Source organism: Gopherus flavomarginatus, chromosome 5 (assembly GCF_025201925.1).
Source record: "Gopherus flavomarginatus isolate rGopFla2 chromosome 5, rGopFla2.mat.asm, whole genome shotgun sequence".
NCBI lineage: Eukaryota > Metazoa > Chordata > Testudines > Testudinidae > Gopherus > Gopherus flavomarginatus.
Window position 1 is genome coordinate 153,314,504 of NC_066621.1, and position 27,547 is coordinate 153,342,050.

Sequence of the window (27,547 nt, forward strand, 5' to 3'; positions counted from 1 at the left end):
AGAGGCGTCACTGCCGAAACGCCGCAGAAATTCGGCGGCATTTCAGCGGATGCTCCACCACCGCCACGGTCCTTCGTCTGGCAGGCGCCAGACGAAAATGTTGGGGACCACTGCCTTACACTGAAACTTACTGATTCCTGCTTGCTAACAGAAAGATTTCAGTCCTAGAATACATCAAGTTGAGATGGTAATTTCCCCTTTGCTTACGTTAACACGTGACTCTGTTATTTAATAATTTACTCTAACCAGATAGTTATTAGATTAGCTTCCATTATACTAATAGAGGGTTTTAGATCAGTATTTCCTCTTCTCAAAGACTAAGAAGAGCGTAGTCAGTGTATTTGAAGATACATTGGTACATAATGGGGTTTTATTGTGAAGATAATGAGTCGATGCTGTTCAGATAATTGGGGAGGTTTCAACTGCTAACAGCAGAAGGTATATGGAAGTTTGTAAAAACAGGATATATTTCCACTTTTTGTATATTTCTAAAAGTGGAGTAACTAAGTTGCAATATATACTTAGAACACAGTGAATTTTAGCAAACTTTTCTTTACTAAAGTCTCTTGTTATAAATTACACAAATAACTTTATAAACAAATCCCCCCAGCTTGCATTTTCTTTAAAGTAATAACTTTATATCATACAAATAAAGAAATTTCAAGTATGAAAAGTGCATTATTGCAATAATACCTCTTTGCAAGTCCAAAAATCTTGGTATAGAATAAAACTGTAAAGTGTAAAAAAGGAGTAAAACAATCAGTGCCATCTATTCATTCAGGAAGTCCAACATATTAAAATGTTGCTTAATGTGTTGCAGAGGCAGATTTACATCTGGAAGCAACATGTATTTGAAAAGAAGCTCTGGGTGTGTTCATGGTTTTGTGTTAATTTATCTTTTCTAGTTTTCTTCACTTCCACTGCAGGAATTCACAATCTCTATGAATAGTGGTGCCCTACGTCACCCATTCTGTGCTGCTGCCACTTGCATATTTCCAAACTCTTCCTCATCCTCATGCGTTCGCTTCAAACTTCCTAAGAAGAAGAAGAAGAAAAAAAAAAGATTAGAGAATATGCTTTAAGAAGTCAGTTGTTATAAGCACCTACTATGATTAAGATCACAAGACCGTTTGCATTAGAAACTCAAATCTGCACATACTCAACCTTCCAAAACTTTCACATTGTGAGAGAGAAGCTTTCCATTCTTGGTCTCTGACTAGTCTTTCTCCTCCTGCACCTCAAATGTTCAGCCATTTGGGTTACAGGAGATGTAACAAATGCAACACTTTTTCCACTGTGAAACATTCCAAGTGCACTTTGTTACTGGACACGGCTACAGCAAGCAGCTCAAATTCAGTCTTTATTAAAGGATAGGTTAAAGAATTAAGGGTATGTCTACACTACCTGCCGGATCTGTGGGCAGTGACCAATCCAACGGGAGTCTATTTATCACGTCTAGTCTAGACGCGATAAATTGATCCCTGAGCGCTTTCCTGTTGACTCCTGTACTCCACCGCCGGGAGAGGCGCAGGCGGAGTAGACAGTGGAATGGCAGCAATCGACTCACCGCGGTGAAGACACCACAGTAAGTCGATCTAAGTACATCGACTTCAGCTACATTATTCACGTAGCTGAAATTGTGTGACTTAGATTGACACCCCCGCCCCCCTGCAGTGTAGACCAGGCCTAAGCAACTGAGAAATCATATCTGAGTATGTGCAGCTGGTGTGGGCTATTAAAGCCTCACCCTTTTCTCATCATGGCATGTGCTCCTTGCCTGACCAGAGGCCGCTGTTGGGACAATGTGAGAGAGGGAGACTAAGGTAACATTTTAAAAGTGCCCAGCTCTCTCAACTGAAACAGCAAAATCCCTTCCAAGCAGAGCTGCCTTAGCTTTAGGCATGGAATATGCTCTGATTACTGGGTGCCCACCCCCCCAATTCTGGCTCTCCGTGTAGCTCAGGGGTTTCAGCAGGTTCTGGGGATGCTTGCCACAAAGCCACCCTTTCTCCAGCATATCAGGGAAGTGGCACATTTTCAGTACTCCATCCTAAACACAAGATTGCAAGTAACCCCTATAAACCAATTGAAGTCATTTTTCACCCAGAGAGAAACAGATGCACTGCAAAAGTAAGCCTGACCATTGCTGCCAATGGAAATCACTTCACAAAACCAAGCTACACCACTGTCCTTAGGAAAGAAGAGAGTAGTTACACAGAACAGAAGAAACACTTCTCACCTGTAGTACCAGGTGGAACAGAGAGCGATCTCTCCAGCTGCAGTGGTGACATCATCTGGATAGTTAATTTTGCTAGATAGATGGCTTCATATTCCTAAAAAAATAAGGACATATTGCTACTGGGTATGCATGGCCCTTTGCAAAGTAAGGAGACAGGACTGTAAGTTAGAGAGAAAGCTGTGTAGGGCAAAGGCCAGAGGGTTTCTGGGAATGAAAACATTTAGTAAACAACAAGGTAAGCTTATTGGAACATATCCATCTTGTTAGCCCCATTTTGCTTTCTTGTGGCAATTAGTGTTCAAACTGAGACAGTCAGGGCAGGGTGGAGGAAAGAGACGGCATCCACCTAACAGCAGAGGCACTCAAGGAGGAGAATAAGGTTGCACGAACACAGGTTCTCCAGGAAGGACGTTTAGGGAAAAGGAGGCAATGTTGCTTCAGGAAGGGGATCTGGACTACAAGGCAACTGAACTGTCAAGATAGCACAACTGCAGCCATTTTAGACAGGCACAATTGCACAGGGCTGTGAAGACGAAGACAAGGTATTATTTTACTGCAAACAAATGCCACAAATTTAGAAATAAGATGACTGCACAAGAAGCTTCCTAGAAATAAGATACTCTAAAAAATAAAACTAAATAAGTTGTCTCACCACCAGGCAGCCAAGTGGATGAATGACAAGTATTACAAGCCCATTTCAGCAGATCACTCCTGGCTTCCCAGCCATTTACACAAGACCTATTTAAATCTGGTAGCACAGAGATGTCAAGCCTTACTACTGAGCTTGCTATATTAGATTTTCATATTTTCTGTTATTTGAGATGATGCAAATAAATGTAGTGGTTGTGGACCACAATATCTGCTCTGAAGTTCTCCCCTGGCTGCAGACTAACCAGCAGTTAAGAAGCCCTAAGATGATGTACGAAAGAACAGATTTTCATTTCTTTACTAATGTCTGAAGTTGCTTTTTTCAAAGTCTGATTCTAGTACTTGATTTAAGTGACAGCTCTCCTCTTCTCCTCCACCCCCCATAGTTCCAGATAAACAAGTGTCAGAGTATGCTAACAAACATACTAATTAGTTTAATTTTAAATCACTTGAGAAACATTGATTTTTAGTTGCATAAGTATATACATAACTGGCTGGAAAGGAAGTCATGTGATTTAAGTTATAACCAGGAAAAAAATGTTACCTGAAGTTGATGGACAAATCCAGCATTAGGATTAATACAGAATCTTCTTTCTTGAACATAAGTAAATGCATCCCTTAACGAGAAAAGAGATCTCTGCAGTCATCTCTAGCTACAGCAGTCTACTGCTACTGGCTCTAAATTCTTGGGGGGAAACAATTTTCTTTAAAACACCATTAGAACTAGCTCTCCAGTACCTGAACTAGCTTGGAGTGTAGGAGCTGGCTTTGGAGGCAGGGATAGCTCTGTGGTTTTAGCACTGGCCTGCTAAACCCAGGGTTGTCAGTTCATTCCCTGAGGGGGCCACTTAGGGATCTGGGGCAAAATAAGTACTCGGTCCTGCTACTGAAGGCAGGTGGCCTGGACTCTATGACCTTTCGGCATCCCTTCCAGTTCTATGAGATAGGTATAGCTCCACTTTTTTAATATATATTTTATTAAATACCTTTAGGCTCCCCCTTGCCTAGGGCCAAAAGATTGTCCTAACGCTGTGCCTTGACCATCTCTAAACTGCACTGAGTGGCAAAGGCCCCCAGGGACTATTACAGCAGGCAAGAACATGGGCATTGCCACACGGGATCAGACTAGTGGTCCATCTAGTCCAGTATCCTGTCTCCAGCTGCTTCAGAGGAAGCTGAAAGCAACCCTGCAGCAGGCAATCAGGAGATAATCTGCCCAAAGGGAAAAGTCTCCTCTCAATCCCCAAGAGTTAAAGGTTGGCTTAAGCCCTGAAGCCACAGGGTATATATATATCCCTTAGTAATATTATGAAGAATTTTCAAAGTTAAATAATTACTTTACATTTACAACTAAGTACTTGGTTGGGACAGCGGCAGTTATCCTAAACTGCAAATGGACCAATGTCCCATAATTTTTTTTGAAATTAAACTTATTTCAATTTCTACAGATAACTTAATTACAACTCAGTTTAAATATACTGTTCCTACCTGTACTTCACCCCAAACGTCTCCATAATGTATGCAATAACTAAGGCAGCACTGAAAAGAAACAAACTTTTTAGAAAAAAAACATACTGCATATAAAAAAGCAAAGAAAAAAGGGAACCATTCCTACCTTCTAGAAATCCCTGCATTTCCATGGACAAGAACTTTTCCTGAGAAGAGAGAGAATCACTTGTATAGATGGGTAAAAATGATTCTCTCCCAAGTTTACCAGCTTTTCACCTTAAACACATTTATGCAACAACAAGGTATTTTCTAAAGAATAATAGGTTAGCGTCTTACAAATTTTGTTTTACTTCACTCTAGATCACTAACCGGGATCCTGTTAGCGCGGATCCTAGTACAGGAGCAAGGCCCTACATCTAAAAACAAAACCCCAAGCATATGAATCTGTATTAGTTTCCAGAACACAATCAAATCTGCAGTGTACAGACTGCTCGAGGAATAGATTGGTTATCCAAGTTGGGGTGGAACAGAAGGAGAATAGTTGTATTGGGCCTATATTAAAATGCAATGTTAAGACTAGTTCCATTACCAGGTTCATGACCATGCAAAATGACAAGCACCAGTCAGCCAAAAAACCCACACATTTGGGAAATCCCCACTTTGGTACTTGACGGTTACAAATATTTATGTCCAGATACACAAAACTAAGAAAGCGGATTTTTAAAGCTTCATAACAAACTACTAGGATATTAGGTAAATCAAAGAAAAAGTGAATCCAAATTTACCTCCAGTTTGTAAACTTCCATCAATAAATTCTTTCGTCTATAAGGAAAAGAGTGAGTTGGTTACATGAAGACATGCAGTTCCAACTAGAGCTGTAAATACTAACACCATTTTTACATTTAAAAACTGAAGCGTTTTCACAAACATCAATAGTCAGTATGTAAAGATTCAAGATCTTTACATGCTAATATGTCACTTAACTCTTCTACATACGAATTAGGGGTTTTTTAATGAGAATTTTGAGTTACAAAGAAAAGTTTTTAATTAATTATCAGAAATTAAACACATTTTAGTTAAGCATTACCAGAAACAAAGTTTGTTATTTATAATCCCAACATGACCCCAAGATACTTCATGTCAATTCAATGCAAACAGCTTATGCTATCCAAAAGTGAACGATGAAAGGCAAAATACCCAACACAAATATAAGCTGGGTCACAATAAATTACTTATGAAGAATTACATTGATGTTGGTATATCTACTGTAAAAAGTCACCTTTTAAAATCTATTGTGTAGGTTTCTATTAATCAATCTACAACGTGGGCTGTGTGGTCTAAAGAGCTCTCTGGGTCACCACATAGTGCTGGTTCTTCCTTGTTTCCAGCTGCTGTTCAAGCCTCCAGTCTCTTCAGTGCATAGAAGAGCCCAGTAACCTTCAAAAGCAGCTGGAAATGAGCCATCTCTTTTCTGGGTCACTGCTACATAGGAGAGCAAACAAGAGCCATCCTGAATGTGGGAAAGGCATATCCAGGGTAAAACAGTTACAAGGAACAGGGCAGAAAAAGGACCATGCAGCCCGACAGCATGTGCAGGGGAATGGGGAGAAGGCAAGTAGCTGCAGAGTAGTACACTGAAGGAGTAAAGACTGAGACGAGTAGAGGAAATGAACAAAAAAAGTGAATGATTTTTCCCCTCAAAGAGAGGGGACAAAGTGTTACTGTGTTTGACTGCTGAAAGTACACATTTCTACAGTGTTACCACCCATGTCAGCAAACTGCTCTGTGATCAAATATGGATTAATGATTAGAAAGCAGGTGGCCCCAGGAAACAGACTAGGTGGTCCACACTATGAAAACATTGGGACTACTGTAAGATGCAAGGCCAGATGTGATTTCGCTCTCCCTCAACTTAATTTGGGGGGAATTCTCATAAAATGCTTCAATTCTCTCAAAAACAACCCAAAGTGTACAAATTGAGGCTCAGCATTTCTGTAACCAAATTTTTCTGTTTAATGTTCCAGAGTGTAACTAGGTATTAGAATGATTTTTTTTATTATGAAAATTGCCTTTTAAGTTCTTTAAAGTAGATTAAGATATGCTTCCAGAAAATGAATTGAAATTTTGCACCATCCAGTTTCCTTTCATTTTTTAAGCTGACCTGTACTAACATTTGCTGTAAGGAAAAAATTATAAAGCTGATTCTTACAAACCAAGGTTTTCCAAAATATCTAGTAATTCTGGGTACACATCTTGGGATACCTTAAATGGGCCTGCTTTCCAGAAACTGATGAGCACCCACTGAAAATCAAGCACTAACAATAAAATAATAATACCACCACCAACTCTCTCTTATATAGTACTATTCATCAGCAGATCTTAAAGTGCTTTACAGAGGAGGTCAGTATCATTGTCCCAGTTCCACAGATGGGGAAAGTGAGGCACAGAGGTGAAACTGACCTGATCAAGGTCAATAAGCAGGATAGTGGCAGAGTCAGGAATAGAATCCATTATAAAATGTTTCAAGTTAGGCACTGAAAAACTGCAGCACCCAAAATTACTAGTCACTTTGGAAAATCTAACTATGAACTGCTCCATCTACAATCCACTGAAACTGACTGACCAAGATACTTACCGTAGGGAAAAATCGTATTATATTTTCAACTGGATTATCTGCAATATCCAAGACTAAATACCTGAAATTAAAACAGCTACTGTGAGCATACAACAGTATTACATATTGCCTTTTCTTTAATGGGTACAGTAAATCTGCAAGATAGTTTTGCAACCATGTCATTCAGAAAACTGCATAAGAAGCTGTACAATGCCATATAAGAGACCTAGCCTCATTTTCCTGTCTCATTTCCAGGACTACGGGGAATGCAGCACCCTTGTAGGCTGTTAAAAGGTTCTGACTGAATCTGAAGGATCTATCCAGTTCTCAGCTGGAAGGATGAGATCCAAAATGCAGTGTGAAACCCCTTAGGAATCAAAGATGCAGAGGACCAAGCTGGATATGAATTTATATATAATGCAGCTGAACAGCTATTCCATATTCCCAATATTATCAAGATGTTAAATTGTACCTGAACTCTCTTCTGGGGGCCCTGTATGCCACAAAAAGGCTGCATATATTGTCTCTGAATCAGTTATTGCAGCAGTGTTTCAACTTACTTAAAAAAAACTATACCCAGAACTGACAGCTCAGTAATTGGAAGACAGTTGGAGACACTGTGTTTGTCAGGCAAACCACTAAGTATCTTGTGGCGTGGTGGGGCAAATACACATTTTAGAGATTATCTGACACAACCTTGTTTATTTTAGTGAGACATTTTTCAAACAACTAATATAAACACCACGATTACTTGAGAGGACCATGCTAACAATAAGCAAAACACCTTTAAAAATCCCATTAAATATAATTAAACCATAGCTTTTCAAAATAAGATCTTCAGTATTGTTTTATTTTTCAGAATGCAGTTATGTTCATTTCTTACCTAAATAATTGTTGGAAGTTTGGTTTAATAAAATTTGCTTCGATATTTTGCCGTATGCATATTACATGGGTTATTCCATGTTTCTGAAGTATAGGTAGCTGCAAAAGATAAGAATTTAGGTCTAATTTTTAAAGAACAGATATGTTTTTTATTGTGGCATATTTAGAGTTATAAGAAAACAATAACACTAGCCTTAAAACATGATCGATGTGAAATGTTAGATTGGGGTTCTCAGGCAAGCACATGAAAAGTTAATACATTTAAGACTAGACCTCCAATATTCAGATAAAGAGAAGAACTGTTTTATTAAATGTAGGGTTATATGAAGAATGTTCGTAGCAGCAGGGATAAAAAAGCACCCAACACAGAAGGGATTTAAAAAATGGTTCCCCACCCCCAACACACCCTTGAACTTCTCTGAAATCTCTCTCATGTGCCATGAGGTAATATTCCTGCTAACACTGAATCTTGATGGAACCAGTCCATAACAGGCGAGAAGTGATATAAATGTAATTTTGCAAATCTTTCTCTGCCTTTGGGAATGTTAAAACGGAACCCCTGCCACTTAGTTCATGCTACATAAATATTATATTGACTGATCTGGTTTATGGTTATAACACTAACAGAGAAATAACTGTGAATGGCCCAATATCCATTTTCTGAACAAAGTACAAAGGAGCATTCACAGACATATCACCTTGCCACAATCTATGTAAAATCAATCTATAAACTCAGATGTTGTTAATTATGGTGAAATCACTAATAAATGTTCATCACCTTTAGGGGAAGTCACTGAAATACTTGTTTATACAATCTAGTATTACAGATCCAGGGGAGAGGGATAGCTCAGTGGTTTGAGCATTGGCCTGCTAAACCCAGGGTTGTGAGTTCAGCCCTTGAGGGGGCCACTTAGGGATCTGGGGCAAAATCAGTACTTGGTCCCACTAGTGAAGGCAGGGGGCTGGACTCGATAACCTTTCAGGGTCCCTTCCAGCTCTATGAGATAGGTATATCTCAAATCATTCCTTTGTCTGGAGTGAGTAGGGTGGTAGTAGTATATGGCAGAGGCGAGGCAAGTGAATAAATCACTGTAGCCGAGTTCAGGGTCTGACTTCAGGAGTTAACATCCTAGGCCTGTGATTACGTGAGACTCAGCGTTCATTTGCTTAAAAATAAGCTTTGTGCTCTCATGATTGACAAGGAAAACTCAAGCACGAACTTGGTACAACAGATACAAAGGTGTCTACCTGAGTCTGCAGACAGCTTGAAATAACAGCTGAAAGGTGTGAACTAAACTGCCCTATGTATCAGAATGGGGTGTCAATTCCAAGACTCATTGCTCTGGGAGGAGCAGGACCACAGCACAGGCCAGGGAACCTCATGTCATAGTGTTCCTATAGCCTCAGATTATCTTCATCCTGCCTAAGTTAACACTTTTTGAGTTTGCAAATCTGACAAACCATAGCAGATAATAAAAAAGATAGACAATATGTCATTCATACTGAGTTGTTGTAGCTGTGTTGGTCCCAGGGTATTAGAGAGACAAGGTGGGTGAGGTAATATCTTATTGAACCAATTTCTGTTGGTGAGAGAGACCAGCTTTCAAACTACACAGGCTCTTCGTCGGGTCTGGGAAAGATGCTCAGTGTCACAGATAAATACAAGGTGGAACAGACAGATCAGCATAAGAAGTTAACATATATTCAAAGTGAAGTGGACCGTTAACGGTTCCTCTTAGAATATACGCTAACTTCTTATGCTAATCTATCTGTTTGACCACGTATTTAGCTGTGACACTGGGTATATCTACACAGCAAAGAAGCACCTGCGGCTGACCCGTGAGGGGCTGTGTAGACTTCTGGGCTCAGGGGGAGCCTGGGCTCGAGGACTCTGTGGGGTGGGAGGGTTCCAGTTCTCAAGCTCCAGCCTGAGCCCAGAAGTCTACACAGCAATGAAGCAGTCAGAACCCCGAAAGCCTGAGTCAGAGACCACGGGCCAGCCGCAGGGTTCTCTTTGCTGTGCAGGCGTATCCCCTGAGTACTTTCCCCAGACCTGAGGAAGAGCTCTGTGTAGCTTGAAAGTAGAAGATGGTCCAATAAAAGATATTACCTCATTTACCTTGTCTCATTTATACTGAGCTCATATAAAAGACTTTTGAGAGTTGTGTAAATATTAACTGTATGCCATTTACTTTTTCACAATAATATAAACAATGTGCCAAGAGTAATTTTGCTAGAACTTTACTTAGAGGAGAATATTCTGAAAACCGTACCTTGCTTTTCATAGCTGAAGAATATGGGCCTAAAAATAACCCAGGTAAAATTTCCTATAGGGGGGAAAAAAAGCATTAAACACCAACTCAAAAAATTTAGTTAAAAATGCATTGGGCTCTCAACTCCAACTGTGGCCATGGAAATAAGTAATTTATGTTGTGAGGGACATGTTATCAAGTGTCATTTATAACAGGGCTAGGAAAAAAAAGTTGTGCAAAGTAAAAGAAATGTGATCCATAAGAAGAGACTCTTATTTTTGAAAGAGCAGCAAAGAATCCTGTGGCACCAAGGATTCTTTGCTGCTTTTACAGATCCAGACTAACACGGCTACCCCTCTGATACTTATTTTTGAAAGAGAAATTAAATCCTTTATACGGACAAAGTTCAAGTTAGATTGCCACACCTTATCCAGCCCTTGTTTAAATAGTGGGTTTAAGTAGAATTGTGAGCTGGGGTGAAGGCAAGTCATTTTAGGAATTCCAAAAGCTCACTTATGTACAGTTTACATATGCAATAAGTCATTTCACTTTATATGACAGTTAGTAACAAATGATTTAATGTGTATCCAGTTATCCCCCCTCCATTCAATCTCATTTTCAGGCCTGTCTGAAGATCTTTATTTTCTGCAAGGGTTTGGCTGAAAGGTCATGTACTAACAATTACGTTCCCCAAAGGCTGCTATTTGAGAACACCTGCTCCTGAATGAATTTAAGTCAGAAGCAAAGTTCTAGTCTATTTGTAATTCCCATGCTCTAACACATACATGACGGCCGAATACTGTGTATTTCAGGTGTTGGGAGAGAGTCCAAGATTCCCAATTAATAGCGTTTTTTAACTTTATGTTTGCAACACAGATCCCAGTCACCCTTCACTCTAGACTGTCCACCCTTCTCTCCTCACTCCTCTTCCCTCATTAAAAAAAAAAATCCCTCCCTTCATACTTAAACTTCCAATAGAACACATGTCCAGCAAAAGAGATTGCTAGCATCCTCCTGCTATATACTGTAACTACTCTATGCTAGCTACTTGGGGTGGGGAATTCAAGAACAACGTAGCATGCACCCGCCCCCAGGAGGCAAATCTGCTGCAATACTGCCAGCCTGCTATCTAAGAGCCTGAGGTTAGTTTTGGACTCAAGTTTTTCATTTGGCAACTCCATGTACTTACTGAATGAGCCACTGGGGGTTGGCTCAAATGAACAAATTAAAGTGTCATACCTGCATCTCTCTTCTCATGGGATAGGTCCAATCCTTTAAAAAATAAAATAAAATATATATATACATACACACACACACACACAATAGGGAACGTGCAAAAAAAGCTAGCAACCAAAAGAAACAAGCACATTGTGAAATAGTCTGATTGCTGGAAAATGGATTTTCTAAATTAAGCCAGCTGTCTGCCATTTCATAATCTGCTACGAAATGCATCTTGGGTCAAAATGAACCATCAGAGCAAAGAAAGCTGTTGGACTAACTAGCAGAATTCCAACCAAAGGTAACAGTGAAATTAAAACTTTTCATGATGAGGGATCAAGCCTAACTTGTCTCTAAACAGTTTTCTGCATTAGCCCTGGGGGATACAAAATTCTGGTAAAGGTGATGTTTCTATAGCTATAACATGGGCAAAGGTATGCCTCAACAGAAATCTTACAGGTAACACCATATAATCCATCACCAGATATTAGCTTTGACAATTCCTGAAACTTATTTTATATTAACAGAGTTTTCCAATTCCACTGCAGAGTACCAGTAAGTCATAAAAAAGCCATTTCCATTTTTCTTTATCCCAGACAATTGTATGGGTTTGTATGCACACCTCCCTGCATCAGGCCAGAAGGACCTGAATATTCCTATTAGTTAGTATGTCCAATTCCTGCACCATCACAACCCCTTCCAAGTGTTTTTGTGGCCAGTGCAAGGTCGATACAGAGCAGCCTGCCTTGGCTCATTTTGTACCATCCCCTCAATCCACCTGCACTTTCTAGATGCTAGAACAAGCACTCAATCCCCCCCTCCCCACACTTTTTTTGTGTGTATGTGTGCCTTACAGAACAACTGCCAGAGCTGATCTTTACAACCTATAAGCATCGTCTCTCCCACTCCTATTCTTTTCCTCCCTGACAATCCACTATCCCTTCCTGCTGTTCACTCATTCATTCCCTATCCCATATTAATTATCTAATGCTCTCCTCCAGTTACTGGTTAATACTTTAGGGCCTAATCAGGATCAGGGCCCCCTTATAGTAGGTATTATACCAACAAAAAAAATTTACAATCTAAAAAGGCAATGAGAGGGCAAAGGAATAAAATATATATGCGAAGAGATCCGGGTGATAAGCACACCTGCTTAGTTTTCCACAGTGTGTGTATTTGCATAAGCTTTCCTCAATCCGCCTTCCACAGAGGCATTAATAGTTCCTTTGTTAAATTTATATGAACTCTTCCCATTTGCCCTTCCAGGGCTCTGCTAATATCCCCTTTTCCCTTCCCACCACCCCCATAGAAAATTAAGAGGTTATATAAAAACCATACTTTTTGGACAACTGCTGACTGTGAGTTGAAGTGTCAGGGTTACAGCAGCAGTTTATAGTGCAAGGAACGAATTATGGAATGTAACCCCTAGGTTTCAGAAGTGGGAGTAGTAGCTTCAGTTCTCAAAATCGCAGTATGGCCAATTCTAGGAATTTGAGGAAGCCATAAATACTGTTAACAGCGTAATATATCACTTCCCTCATTTAGATACATGTCTTAAAACAAAAATAGGTACTCAGTGAGGCTTTACTGACTAAATGATATTTAGTAGGATTATATGGGATTTGGGTATCAGAGTAAAAAATTTTCCTTAAGCCCCTGGATTGCGGAATTGAATCTGGGACAGTATTTGAGGAAAGTCCAATTCAAATTAAAATATGGAACCACATTTTAAGAACAAGTCTCTCTATTACTGTGTGAAAAAAAAAATACACAAACACAGAAAATGGATTGCAGTGAAACTGATTACACAGAAAACATTGCCAAATACACAAAGTAAATACATAATTAACTTTTAAAAGCTATCTTCTGGTTACCCTAATCACGTGTTACTTGTAATAGAAGGTAAATTCTATGAGAGAAATGTGATTTTTAGTTGACTGCATTTTTTTTTGAACAATTGGTGATCAGCTTAAGGATTTCTTCTTATTTACACAAAAAGATGGCTTTTGTCTCTAGGAAAAGAAAATGAGTCCTACTGCTTTCTAAGTCTTGCCTAACTGATTGTACTAGTCTTATATTTGTTTGAAAATGAAATCTGAAGAGTACGTTGGATAGTGAAAAGCATGTGACAAAGTGTGGACATATTGACAACCAGTATCTTTCCTTTGATATCTAGATAGATTGAAAAGGACCTCCCCTTTTTTAAATTTGTCCACACACAAATTTGCCCTAGTTTAGTTAAACCAGTGAAAGCCCCCGTGTACTCTTATCTCAATTTAATTTAAACCTGTTTGTAATCAATTTCAGCTAATCTGAAATAAACCTGATTGAAACCAAAATGAGAACATCCACAAAGGCTTTCACTTTGGTCTAACTATCCATATAGACAAGGCCTATGATTTATGCATGCTCTTGGTGTCCTGGGAACCTGCTGTTCAAATACACTTGGGTGTTCTGATAAACACTGTTTGGCTGCCTTGTATTGTTAAGTTTATAAGATACAGTCTTAATTTAAACTATGGTGAAAATGCATACTGAGAGTGCATACACTTGTTAGAAGTTTGGTCTAAAGGATTACAACATTAAATACACAATCAGTTATATTGAGCTAAGACGGAGTCCTACTGCTTTCTAATTTTTTTTTTCTTAGGGACAAAACACACCTTTTTGTATAAATACTTAAACGGAGCATAGCATAAACAAAAAAGCAGGCACAAATCATAATAGGGGCCAAATCCTGCAGCAGAAAATGTAGTTGTGAAAGAAAAGCAGGCAGCAATTAGCAATACACAGTCCAGGGAAAGAAAATTAGGGGTAACCTGTAGGTAGTCTGAATGGAGAAAAATGTCTCCATGTGCTCTCCAGACACCAGTCGCCAATGTCTTTGGAAAGTCTTTTAGGTACAAACAGGGTAGATTTGATTTAAATCACTAGTCAGGAAGACTCGATTTAATCATGGATTTCTACATAAAAGTGCATTCTTGTTGGTTGTTATAAACTTAATACATATTCTTCACAATTCAGAAATATATGAAGGTTTCATTTTTAGAAGGTACACACTATACATTTTGTAAGTGATCTATTTTGAAAACTTTTCAGATTAGTTTTACAACTATATCAGAAAATAAATGTTAGATTATTTCATTTACCAACAGTAACTGAAGCAGATATTTATGAAGTCATTGGGAGGTGAACTATCAATATTTGGAGGATTTTCTTGTCATGCTGTATTAGGAGGAGACAGACATTTAAATTGTTTTATTTAACTAAAACAACAACGTTATGTATTCTGGATTTTTTTTCTTCAACAGCAAACAAAATATTTTAACAAAACAAGCACATGAATTTTTGAATTTAGTTAAACATTCAAGTTTTTTATCAGGTTTGCTTTTATTAAATTGTTTTTAACTAATATAGTTAAATGATTTTTTTTTTTAAAACAACCACAATTTTTGCTGTTAACAAGCACGTTATCTCTGGAGACACAAATCCACAGTTTGAGAACTGCAAAACTAAGCATCTCTGATGGTATCTTTTACCAGGGGTTCTCAAAGTGGGGGTCGGAACCCCCCCCAGCTTATTACATGGGGGGGGTCACGAGCTGTCAACCTCCACCTCAAACCCTGCTTTACCTCCAGCATTTATAATGGTGTTAAATATATTAAAAAAGTGTTTTTTTATTTATAAGGGGGGGGAGTCACATTCAGAGGCTTGCTATGTGAAAGGGGTCACCAGTAAAAAAAGTTTGAGAACCACTATTCAAGACTGAGAACTGAGTCCCACTGGGAAGATAGAAAGATTAGCCTAAATAATTGATACAGAAGCCCCTGGAATCCCATAAGATTGGATCTCTAATTCATGAACTATTGGAACTCATTTACAAAATTTTCTTAAACATTACATGAATACATTGTCTCATACTATAAAATTAGGATTTATAATCCCTATTCCATGATGAGATACCTTTGAGCTTATAAGGTATCTTAATTAAAACTACCTTTAGATAGGTTTTTTCCTCAAAAAGCATTTTATCAGAAAAATCCAATCTAAATAAAAAAAAGCCATTCTCCACTGGGATCTCTTCTGGATAGTAGATATCAGAAAGATGCTCTCTCAGATTAAGTGCTTCCTTTACCCGAAAGCACATGATTAATTACTAAAAGATTCTAAAATAAAATGCAATTATTATTCTGGTGGTTTAATGATAGTTCTTCAAGGCTTTTGCACTCAAGATTATTCAGTTGCTGTACAGAAAGTATATGAAAATATCTTTGTCTAGCTTAAGCCCTGGCAGATGTCTCACACCAAGGAATTCATCCCATCATCAGTATTTTCTCCACAGTGACAATGCTCTGCGCTTACTGCCTGAGATATCCAGCAGACAAACAATAGTAAGCATCTCCTCTCAGATAAGACAGAACGTGGGAATTTTGTTATGAAAACAAACTCTCCTAAGACATGCCAACTGGATACAGTAATACAGCTAAGCTTTGTTAACCATTTGGCAGATTATACCCACGTAGTGAATGTAACTCAGCAGCAGATGAAATGGTTCCTAGCTATGGTTTGTAAATCATCAAGCTGAAGAGTGCCATGTAAAAGGTGATCAAGAAAAGCGTTACAAAGAGGTATTGTTCATCTATAACCAGCTATCCCAAACTGGATTGTGGCTCACAGGCACAGTTGTTCAGAGAGAATCCAGGGGGACTTTCAGGAGTTGTGAACGAACTAAAACGAATATACAACATAAATCTTGCACACGTGTCCCCAAGAACCCCAGTTAATGGCTCAGTGTAGAGTGAAGAATGTGAGGGAGTTTTAAACAGTGTCTGGTGTTCGCCTGGATTTACCTTATATTAAACAGCACATACGCCGTTAAAAAACATCATGTATGAAAAAGTGCAAATACTCACACGTGCGCACGCACCATGATGATACGTCACTGAAATGGTACGTTAGCTTTGATAGCTAAGGCCTATGAGCACATACAACCACACTGCATGTGATTCAGTCTTTACTGGAGCTCAGTTCTGGCTGAGGAGCAAACAATCCATAAAGATTAATCTTTTCTGGTCCTGCTGCAGTCAAAAAATTGTGCCTGCTCATGATTATGGTTAGGAACACTGGTGGCCTGTGAAACACTTTGTATTCTGGATGAGAGGCACAAGCTCCAAAAAGTGGTGGAAAACCTGGTGTGTAATGAAATAAGCCAACTTTATATTTAAGCATTAACTAAGAGGGAGAATCTGTGTTCTGAAGCAAGGGATGGCTATTAACACACAAGCTGGGACACTGACTTCTATATTTAACATTAATAACCAGAGAATTGATGGACAAACTCTCTGTCTGTGTGAGGAACGAGTTTGGCCAAGTTGTAGAATTATGAATACAGTTTAATACAATTTATGACCTTGTGGCTATGTGTAAGTTTAATGAAATGATGTAGTCTTAGCAGAAAATGTCATCTTGCATCTCTTATGAAGAACACCTATTAGATCCCCCTTTGAACTTCAACTGTTGCCTCAAGCCCCTACCTTTCCCCCCTTATATCACTACCATCAATCACTCCCACCTGCAGTGGCTCTTTCCCTGCCACACAGAACCATTCCTCATCCCCTTTTGAGAAGCCTTTACTGCTGTGGATAATGGTTATTTTACAACAACTCAGCAAAGTCTCCTTGACCCCTTCTAGACTTCTGAGCCTTTCACCACACTGAGACAGTCTTCTCCAGCTGGCTGATGACACCCCTCACCTCTCAAGACAGATCCCTCTACTTATCCTACTGGATCTCTGTGTGGCTTCCTTAATACTGATTGCTCCCCAAACATGAATCCATCTTCATGAATCCTCTTATCTAAACCTTTTTCATTTCTTGTAAGAACTTTAGAAGTACTCCAAGGCTTTGCTCTCACCCTCGTTGATCTTTCTCCTTCGGCTGTGTCATTGCTAGCTTAAGTCTCACTTTTATGCAGAAAGCAACAAAGAGTCATGCGTCTGACGAAGTGCGTATTCACCCACGAAAGCCTATGCTCCAATACATGTGTTAGTCTATAAGGTGCCACAGGACTCTGTTGCTTTTTACAGATCCAGACTAACACGGCTACCTCTCTGATGTTTTATGGAGAAAGTATGCAATCATACATTCTGCTGAATTTACTTTGATCCTTCTATCCCCTGGCTATACAGTAACCTCGTACTACAGGATCTCTGGAGACTAAATAAGTGTCCTGAGGTCCACCAAACACTATAAACTACAACCAAGTCAGAAAATCTGGTTATATTACAGTTGTCCCCCTGACTAGGTTACAGTTTGCAGTGTGGATGGGTCTGTGAAGGGATGGGAACCTTGGGCATGTCCAAGGCTTTAATCCAATTACAGGAGAGGGTTAAGTCTTGCCCTGTCCACATTCTAAAACGTAACCAAGTCGTCTTATTTTGACTACATTTATGGAGTATATGGGCCACTAGGGGAAAGTCCCCCTGCTCCACCATAGTCTGACTCCATTGCTCCTGTCTCAATTTATCCGTGATATCATGACCTAGGGATCCACAAAGTACATAAGTCATTGCAATGCTCCCTATACCACAGGTGGGGGAGACAGATGCCTAAGAAAAGGATGCACACAAGGCAGGATGCTAGGCAGCTGCCCACCTAAGCTAGCCAATGGGAGATGCCAATGAGAGGGATGTGTCCTAAGCCTCACTTCTCTCTCAGACTTCGGTGCCTAAGTCCATTCTGCAAGGGAGGCATCTCTCTCTTCTTGCAATTCACAGCCAGGAAACCTCTCCTGCAGTCAGGTGCCTACACCATTTCTTTCCAGAGCAGCAATGGCACATGCCTAACTCACACAAAATGGTTGTAGGAAGGAGGTGGCAGACCCCCTTTTAACCTTCTGCTCACTGGTTAGGGGATACTTACCCATGATGTGGGAGATGTCAGTTTACTTCCCCTCTCTGCCTGACGAGTGAGGTTTGAACTTTCAGGGGAGTGCCCTACCTACTGGATTGTGGAGTCATTCTCACTCTCTCTCTGGCCCTATCAGTAATTACTGAATACAAAATAGAGAGCTTCAAGAAGAGAGACTGAGAGCGCCACATCAGAATATCCCACAATCCAGTAGTTAGGGCTCTCACATAAGAGGTGGGGAACTCCTATTCAAATCCCGTCACCTCATCAGGCAGAGACGGGAACTCAACTGGGGTCACACACATGCCAGGTGAGTCCCCTAGCCAACGGACTGAAGGTTATGAGGGAGGCCTCCTCTGATCTCTTGGCTGGTTTGTGTGGGTTAGGTGTGCTCTGAGCATACTCGATCGGGCCCCACAGGCAAGATAGGAAGGGCAATGCTGAAGTTCACCTGAGTTGAGGTTCGCACTGGGGATTACGCAGGTTGCCTATCTCCAGCTGGAGGCAGTACTGTTCATTCCCAAAGGCAGAAATTTAGACACCTAGAGGAACTTAAAAGCAAAACATTTTGGTGAGAGTTTAGGCAGCTACAGGTGGCAGCTGAGGATTGCAGTAGTTCCTAAAAACTAGAATTTAGGCACCTAAGTCCCTTTATGGATCTGGGCCCAAATCTTTTTCCTCCCACATCTCACTTCTCAGAACTACCTTCATACTGTAGCAAGAATCCAACTTTGACTCTGCTTCTCCAAAGATCTTAATTCCCAACCTCGTAACTCCCCTTAATTACTGATATTTCCTCTGACAGTCTTTCTACATCCCAATTTTCTGAACTTTAACATGTCCAGGATGTTTTAACTAGGTTGCTGTGGTGCTCAAAGTAGGAAACTATCAGGCCCCTGCATAACCACAGTTCTCAATTTCCTCTCTCCCTCCAAATCCAGGTTTCCCTCCTGCCATTCAAAGTCACTGATTTACTTTGCCCTAATTCCCTAATTTCATTTTCTACTATTAGTCTGTTCTGACAGTTTTAGCATCTTGTCCTCACACCACAACTCTCCATGGTTGTGGGTTTGTTCTTTCACTTACATCCTCTAATTCTTTCCCCGGGGACTTATCTTGAAACCTTCCTTCTCTCATTAGCTGATCACTTTCTCCACAAAACACTGTGATATTGTGCGTTAAGGGTCATATATACAACTTAAATTGGTTGTACTGATGGCACTTCTAAATACGAGTGCAAAATACAACTACCAAAAGGCCATAAAATGCATTAATAAAGCGATGATTGAACATCCAATTATATTAATTTCATCTAGTCTGATTCTTAGTTTTGCCATTAATCAGATATACGCAGTTAGGCTGCTGAAAATATATTCAAGAGAAAGGTATGAATATTACTGACAACCACCTTTTCTATCACTGTAAAATGTGCTTCTTTAATCTCCATTTCCTACCAGGGATTGAAGTTCTTAGTAGCCACAAAAAGGAGCTGCTCTAGGGTAGTACCAAGCAGGTACAAATAGGCTGTCTAAGGAATAGAACTGGGCAAGAGAAGGTGTTGAACACAACTCCCACACAGATCTTTCTAAGGAGTGGTTAAACAGGATTTGACACTAGTGCATCCATGCACAGCTGAGGGAGGCACATCGACAGAGATGGGGTGGGGAAGCTGCATTTGACAATAAGCTTCTAATAGTTTGTTTTCTGTAGATATATCAACTATTTTTGCAGAGTACTTCTCCAGTGTGGCATATAAACTGCCATACAAATATTGTAACCTTTGAAAATACAGAGTGAATGCCAAAGCAGAAGTGGGAAGCAAGTTAATGGACTACGAAGACAATGGGGATTGGATAGGAAAACACAGCAAAACAACAGGGAAATTCATGGGGCAGCAGACAGAACAGAAACAGGTGAAGATAACCGAAGAGAAAGAGGGAACCCAAATAGGAAAGACAGTATGTAGTGCACTAGCATGTTCTTTCAAGAAACAAGACAAGAGTAAACAAAGAAAATTAAGACAAAGGAAACTAGAAAGAAAAGGGAGAAATGTCCATAAGAGAAGGAGAGGTGGCAAGGACAAAATACTTTGTTTTGTGTGCTATTTCCTCCACCTTGTTGTATTAGTCTGGAAGAAATCCCATAACAATTTACAAACACTAACTCCGAACCACTAGATTACATCAATGCAATATTCTAACAACAACAGATGATGGAAGGTGAAGGCAGAATGCTGCCTCTCACTGTTCGGCACGTACGATAATCAGAGTAGAAATTTTGGTTTTTTAAACCGGATGAAAATACAGGTCTTGCCTGCTCTACTGTCTGGATGACTCTGAGAACCCATGAAGATCTAGCAGAACACCACCACAAATATTAAGGAAGTGAACACATTTGCAACTGGCACCAGGGAAGGGATTTTTTACTAAGATTGTTTCAAACTGTTTTTATATACACCTAATTCGGAAAAAGGCTGAGTTTGCTGGACTGTAGTTAGAAAATGCACCTCTTGTAAACTGAGCATATTGATTTGGACAGTAATGAGACGATAAACACAGAGCCTCACAATGGCATTTTTACAATCACTTTTCAGATTAGGCCATGCTCCTGGAAGCCGCTGCATGCAAGTAAACCTGTGTCTGTTGGGATTCCCACTGACTTCAACAGAGCCCCACACAGGTGTAGGGTCTAAACCAATGGTCACCAACTGGTCGATCCTAGAGGATCTCCCAGTCCATCGCGATCTCTGGTGGCACAGTGTGGCTACTGCTAAGGCAGGCTCCCTGTCCACTCCAGCCCCACGGTGCTTCCAGAGGCGGCCAGCGTGGCCCCACAGGCAGGGGTCTCCTTCCATGCTCTGCTCCTGCTTACAAGCACCACCCCCACAGCTCCCATTGGCCGGGAGAGCTGCAGGGCAGTGCTTGCAGAGTGGGGCAGAGAAATATGCCCCCCGGCCTTCTTCCCAGGGACAGCAGGAGTGCGTTGGCCCCTTCCAGGTGCAGCATGGGGCCAGTGTAGGCAGGGAGCCTGCCTTAGCCTTGCTGCACCCGCTGCCAACCAGGAGCAGACGGAGGTTGGTTCTGCCTGGTGGGAGGCCACACCTCAACCCCCAGCCCTGAGCCACCTCCCAGAGCCAGTACCCCATCCCCCTCCTGCACCCCAAACACCACCCTGTGCCCCCTCCCAGAGCCAGCACCCCATACCCCTTCCTGTACCCCAGCCCTGACCCCCCCAGCCAGCACCCCATACCCCCTCCTGCACCTCAACCCTCTGCCCCAGCCCTGACCCCGTTCCCAGAGCCAGCACCCTGTATCCCAGCACTCTGCCCTAGAGCTTAGACGCCTCACCCTCTCCTGCACCCCAAGCCCTTACCCCAGGCTCAGCCCAGAGCCCCCGCAGACACTGCGAACCCCTCGACCCGAGCCCAGCCCATACCCTGAACCCCAACCCCAACCTGGTGAAAGTGAGAGAGGGTGGGGGAGAGTGAGCGACAAGGGCAGGGGGATGGAGTGAGCAGGGCGGGGCTTTGGGGAAGGGATGAGATAGATCCTGCATTGCCCTTAAATTAAAAAGTGATCTTGGGCATAAAAAGTTTGAAGACAATTGGTCTAAAGTAATCACCACAGATGAGAGGACTATCAGCTTCTGCAGCTGTGAAATGCTCCCCCTTTCACATATGTATTTTGGTGACATCCTACAAAATTAGGCTCAAGATTTGTTTTCTTTTTAATTTGTACCATTTGCTAGCATTGTGCAGCATTTTTTTAAAGGCTTTTCCCTGTCTGATTTTTATTTGGGTATGCTGATCATACATTTTAACAGGAAAAAAAACCCACTTTTTTTATTTTTAAGTGCCCACAGACCATTAGGTATTAAAAGTTTGTATTAAGAGGGGTTTTGTTGGGTTTCATTTTACAGTAATCTACAGCTCATGTAAAAGTGAAAGCTTAAGAAAATGTTCCCAGTTTTTCTTATATTTTTAAATGTTTACACAGAATAGTTGTAATCCATCTGGGCAAAACAGATTACAAAGTTTTAAACCACAGACAACTGACTCAAGATTAGTGTTACTATGAATGTCTACCAAACAAAATGAGTCCTCCCAATTATTTTTATATGGAATAATATAATAGACTAAAGCAATAAACTAGTATGCAAAATACACCAAGGCAATGGTTCTCACCCAAGGTCTGCGGGGACACGCAGAAGTCTTCCATGGGGTACATCAACATATCTAGATATTTGCCTAGCTTTACAACAAGCTACATAAAAAGCACTAACAAAATCAGTACAAACTAAAATTGCATACAGATAATAACTTGCTTCTACTGCTCTATATAGTATACACTGAAATGTAAGTATAATATTTATATTTCAATTGATTTATGTTATAATTATATGGTAAAAATGAGAAAGTCAGCCATTGTTCAGTATTAGTGTGCAGTGACACTATTGTATTTTATATCTGATTTTGTAAGCAAGTAGTTTTTAAGTCGGGTGAAGCTTGGGGTACACAAGACAAATCAGACTCCTGAAACGGGTACAGTAGTCTGGAAAGTTTGAGAGCCACCATACCAAGAGACTGAACTCCACATTAAGAATGTTTACTTTAGGCACCTGCATCCAGATACTGAACTATAATCCAAGTTCTAAAAATTAAGACTACAAAATGGAAATTTTAAATCCTTAACTCTTTTTCTTCAAACTAAAATATTTTAGCAGTGATTAGCACTGCATTGTTTCAATTACATAGATACTGCTTTTTTCTACATTTCTGGCAAACACTAATTTATCTTTCTCTCTCAAAATTACGATTTTTCTTTATTCATTCCTTCCTTTATTCATCAACATCAGTTATTACATGCTGGTTCTGGGGAACAGTGTATTAATTACTGCTGTAGGGACAGCAGAGAGAACATAAATACAAAACTTAACTCCTAAATGGTTGGTTTTTATTTTAATTTCTCAGCATCTGAGCAGAGGGTTTTCTCCAAAAAGTTTTAAGAGTTTAAAGCAGTAATAATCAAATTGTTGAAGCAGGCTGAACTTTGGACCTAGTGTACTTTACAATGTACCTTTCAGGTACAGGAATGTAGAAACAGTTATACCATTTTTCCCCCTTGTGTAGCTTCTGCAGTTTTTAATGGAATTTGACAAGCAATAATTATAAGATCTAGGCTAATTATGTGGGGTTTTGGGGGGTGGGGTTTGAAAAAGCATGAGAGTTTAAGGTTTAAAATTATTTTGGAGAATGTAAAATCATTATTCAAAAAGCTCTGACATGTTCAATATTATTGATCCATAATAAAACAAATGCTTATAATTGTTAACACACATTCACAGCATTTACCAGATGTGCTTTGCCAGACCTGTGATATATTTCTAGTATGTATCAAGATGCAAAAAAGAGAGATAAAGACATTCTCAATAGGAACCTCAGTGGCACTGAGAGCTGGAAATATGGCTTTAAAATCTAATCAGAGTACAAGCGGAAAATGGTAAAGAAGTGGTCTCATCTGAGACCTTATTAGCTCATGTCACAAAATTGCACAATTTAGCATTACTGCAGTCTGTGCATCAGCACGGAACAGTGGAGATAATGCAAGCCAGGACTGATGTATGCTGGCAGAGATGTGTGGCAGAAGCTTGATGACAGCACCTGCCTACATTGTGTCTACCTGGAGACCTTGATTGAGCTCCTCCTTTGCATGAGCACTAAATTCATTCAATTAAAGTAAATACAAAGAAAAATTAGAAAACGTGAGTCATCCCAGTAATGGCTGTGTGCGCTCATATGAGAGAGGCAATTACGAGTTCCAGTCCTGGAAAAGGTAGCAGACTACAAATACTGCTGAGGCATGATGAACTTAACCTCACCCCAGCAGGTAGAGGTAAATGCTGCCTTGTGTTTCTTAATGCAAGCCTTCTAGCTCAGTGGTTCTCATCCAGGGGTCCAGAGCTCCCAGGGGGCAGGGCAGGTGCGAGCAGATTTCAGGGAGTCCACGAAGCAGGGCCAGCATTAGACTCGCTGGGCCCAGGGCAAAAAGGCAAAGCCCCACCACATGGGACTGAAACCCCTGTGACTACAGCTGAAGCCTGGGCAATGTACCTTCATGGGGCCCCCTGTGGCATGGGGTCCTAGGCAAGTGCCCTGCTTGCTACCCCTTAGCGCTGGTCCTGGCTTTTCTATGCAGAAAACCAGTTCTTGGGCACAACTGGGCCATGGAGTTTTTATAGCATGTTGGGGGAAGGCTCAGAAAGCAAAAGGTTGACAACTCCTGTTCTAGCTGATTGAAGGATGGCAGTGATGAACTCTGAAAGGCATCTTTATGCAAGGCTAGTGGCTGCAATATGCAACCTGAAAGGGTCGTCCCAAATAAATTGTTTACCAGAAAACTGGCCTCTTGATTTTTACTCTTGGATATTATGCAGAGAGAAATGAACTAGAATAGGAACTCTTACATTACAAAAAGTAGTACCCGCTGTGACTCAGGGTGACGATACTAATGCTCTTATCAGATGACATTCCCAACATTCTTGATAATTTTTAAACAGTGGTATTTTATGGTTACTTATCCTACCATACTAGTCTTAGGTATTACAGGAGTCTCAAAAATTATGCACTGTTATACTACTTGTACTAATCTACCTTCTTGTGGCAATGTATAAGAGACTAAGTTTCAGCTTTCACTGAATTGTTTTGTTGTTGTGGACTGGACAAATTTAATTTACTTCATTTGCTTTTCCAAAGCATATTTTAAACACTGGACTTTATAGCATCACAAGTGATTTTAGGCTTCTCCTTGTCAATTTGCTTTACTTTTATAAAAATATTTTCTAACATCAGTGGTATTACAGTCTTTATGCCTTCCCACAAATGGGGACTGAAGGGATTCAAGTTAGACAACTTATATTACGGCATCATGTTAACGTATGAGAACTATAAGGGATTAGTCTGTTTTCATTATCTAAATTGAAAAATGCAAACAGTGAGAAGTAAAATAGATTTATAATTTCAGTTTTAACTAAAATAGCTGTAACATTAGCAATGATTTATTTTCAAAATAGGTTTACCCAATGTCCTTTCAAAAAAATGCTAGCTAAAATTGAGGTTTAAAATGTCAACACACACAATTCTGGTTAACTATTTCTGGACACAGCTTTGGCAACATGCATGGGTGCTCTAAAGTGGGCAGATATCTTGTTTAAACAAACAGGTATATTACTGGCTACCCTGCAGTCCGCTGGGAACACAACTTGTAACTTGAGTTCAGAAGCAAACTATATTATAATTGTGTTTGAGAATGTGTCTAAAATTTTAGACAGTTACCAAACCTGGTAGGGAAAGGGCAATAAAGAAATAGTACCAAAACAAGAAAATAGATATAATAAATTAGGTATTGCAAATAGCTTACCATAACCCAAAACAAGCAAGCAACAATAATTCTCATCAATACAGCTCTGAAGGCAGTGCTGCCACCAGCAGCAGCACAGAAGTAATAATGGCAATATCGCGACCCCTACAATAACCATGCAACCTCCCCCAACAACCCTCTTTTGGTTCAGGAGCCCTACAGTTGCAACACCATGAAATTTACAATTTTTAAAATCCCATGACACTGTAATTGACCAAAATGGACTGTGAATTTGGTAGGGCCCTACCAATGTGACATTATCAAAAGGAGCACACTTGTGCCTGTTTGCAACATATGAAAACACATTACCCGTACCCAAGACTGGCACTACAGATTTAAGCCACATTCAGAAATCAAACACCAAACTGACCTTGCTCTTTTGACACCACACAGGGAATAGTCTCGTCTTAGCCGATATTGCCACCTGTCTTAAACTGCAGGGCACTCACAGCTCTTCAATACTAAAAATATTTCCTCAACCAAGGAGCACCCAGTGCTCCCAATTGTTTCTACTGTATGGCAATCAGTAAATTCCACACACCTGGAGAAGGGATTTCCAGGTGACCCACTCCCCTCGATGTCTAAGAAATAAGGCAGCAGGCAACTGTCCTGCAGCGCACGATCAAAGCGGGCCACCTTACAGGCAGCAGCAGCTGGCAGGAGGCAGGAAGCCCCTCGTGATCCCAACAGAGGGGAGAGGGCGCCGTGTCCAGTGGCAGGCTGGGGTAGGAGGTGGGTGCCGAGGTGGTGCCGTATTCACCTGCGGGCAGGTTTATTCAGCAGCGAGCAGCAGGGGGTCGGGCGGGCCCCTCACAGAAGTCTCCTCGTTAGGAGGCACAGGAGGGAGGGTCCCTAGGCCCCGATGGGGGGGGGCTGCCGCACCCCCCGGCTGAAGGGGGTTCAATGGGTCAGCACCCCCCTCTGTTAATGTATGGGGCGGGGGGCAGCAGAGCTCCCAAGGGGGGAGGAAGCGGAGGGGGTCACGGGCCCCCGCGAAGAAGGGAGGATGTCCCGGGGGTGGGGCGGCCGCGGGGCACACAAGGCCGCGCCGGGGGGCGGGGAGGGGGCGCCGATCCCGCGGCGCTCGGGCCCCTGTGGGGGCGGGGGGGGGGGGGAGGGGACGCCCCGTCCCCAGGCCTGAGCGCGCGGCCGGGCCGCTCACCTCGGAGTCCTCCTTGGCCTGCGGCAGCGCCGGGAAGGCCGGGCGGGCGAGCTCCATGGCCGGGCGCACTCCGGGCGGCGCTGGCTACTCGGGCAACGGGCCCGCGGGCTCCGCCACGGGAGCGGCAGGAGGGGCAGGCGGCGGCGCGCTCAGCGGCTCGCGCCCGGCCGCCATGCTGCTTCCCTCCCGCGGCCGCCGCTCCCCGCCCGCCGGGCGCCGCTCCAGCAGCGTCCCCGCCCCCCGCGAGCCGGGGGCGGGGCCCGGCTTCGTCAGAGCCTGGGGGCGGGGCCCAGTCTGATCAGAGCCCGGGGGCGGGGCCTGCGTTCGTCAGAGCCTAGCCCCGGGGCGGGGCCCGGTCTGATCAGAGCCCGGGGGCGGGGCCTGTCTTCGTCAGAGCCTAGGGGCGGGGCCCAGTCTGATCAGAGTCCGGGGGCGGGGCCCGGCTTCGTCAGAGCCTAGGGGCGGGGCCCGTCTTCGTCAGAGCCTGGGGGCGGGGCCTAGGCGGGGCCAGCCCGATCAGAGCCCGGGGGCGGGGTCTCTCTAGGGAAGAAGAGGTTGGGGGCGGGGCCCGTTAGCCGCGGTCCAGTGGCGCGCGCCGCGCTCTCAGCTGGGTCCGTGTGGACCCGGCCGTGCCTCGGGGAGAGGCCGGGCTGGGCGGTCCCTGGCTGCGCCCCGCGCTTGGGGATGGCTGAGAAGCGCTTACGCCAGTCCCAGGAGGACCGGGCTTGGCCCGCACTCTCCTCCCGCCCGCCCCTGGGCG

At 42.0% G+C, this 27,547-nt stretch overlaps 1 protein-coding gene across 2 annotated transcripts; it reads right to left on the reverse strand.

Moving 5' to 3' along the window:
• Nucleotides 1-536: 536 nt before the first annotated feature.
• On the reverse strand, nt 537-26,991 carry STYX (serine/threonine/tyrosine interacting protein). 2 transcript variants are annotated; one of them, XM_050952753.1, is made up of 11 exons: nt 26,788-26,991; nt 11,324-11,356; nt 10,106-10,159; nt 7,834-7,931; nt 6,972-7,032; nt 5,122-5,158; nt 4,503-4,542; nt 4,376-4,426; nt 3,432-3,504; nt 2,240-2,333; nt 537-1,035 (listed from the first exon to the last, which is right to left on the reverse strand). In XM_050952753.1, the coding sequence occupies exons 1-11, from the start codon at nt 26,842-26,844 to the stop codon at nt 962-964; spliced, it is 672 nt and encodes a 223-aa protein (XP_050808710.1). In that variant the 5' UTR covers nt 26,845-26,991; the 3' UTR covers nt 537-961. The 2 variants fall into 2 exon arrangements, with proteins under 2 accessions (XP_050808710.1, XP_050808711.1); XM_050952754.1 differs by lacking the exons at nt 10,106-10,159; nt 11,324-11,356.
• Nucleotides 26,992-27,547: the final 556 nt, after the last annotated feature.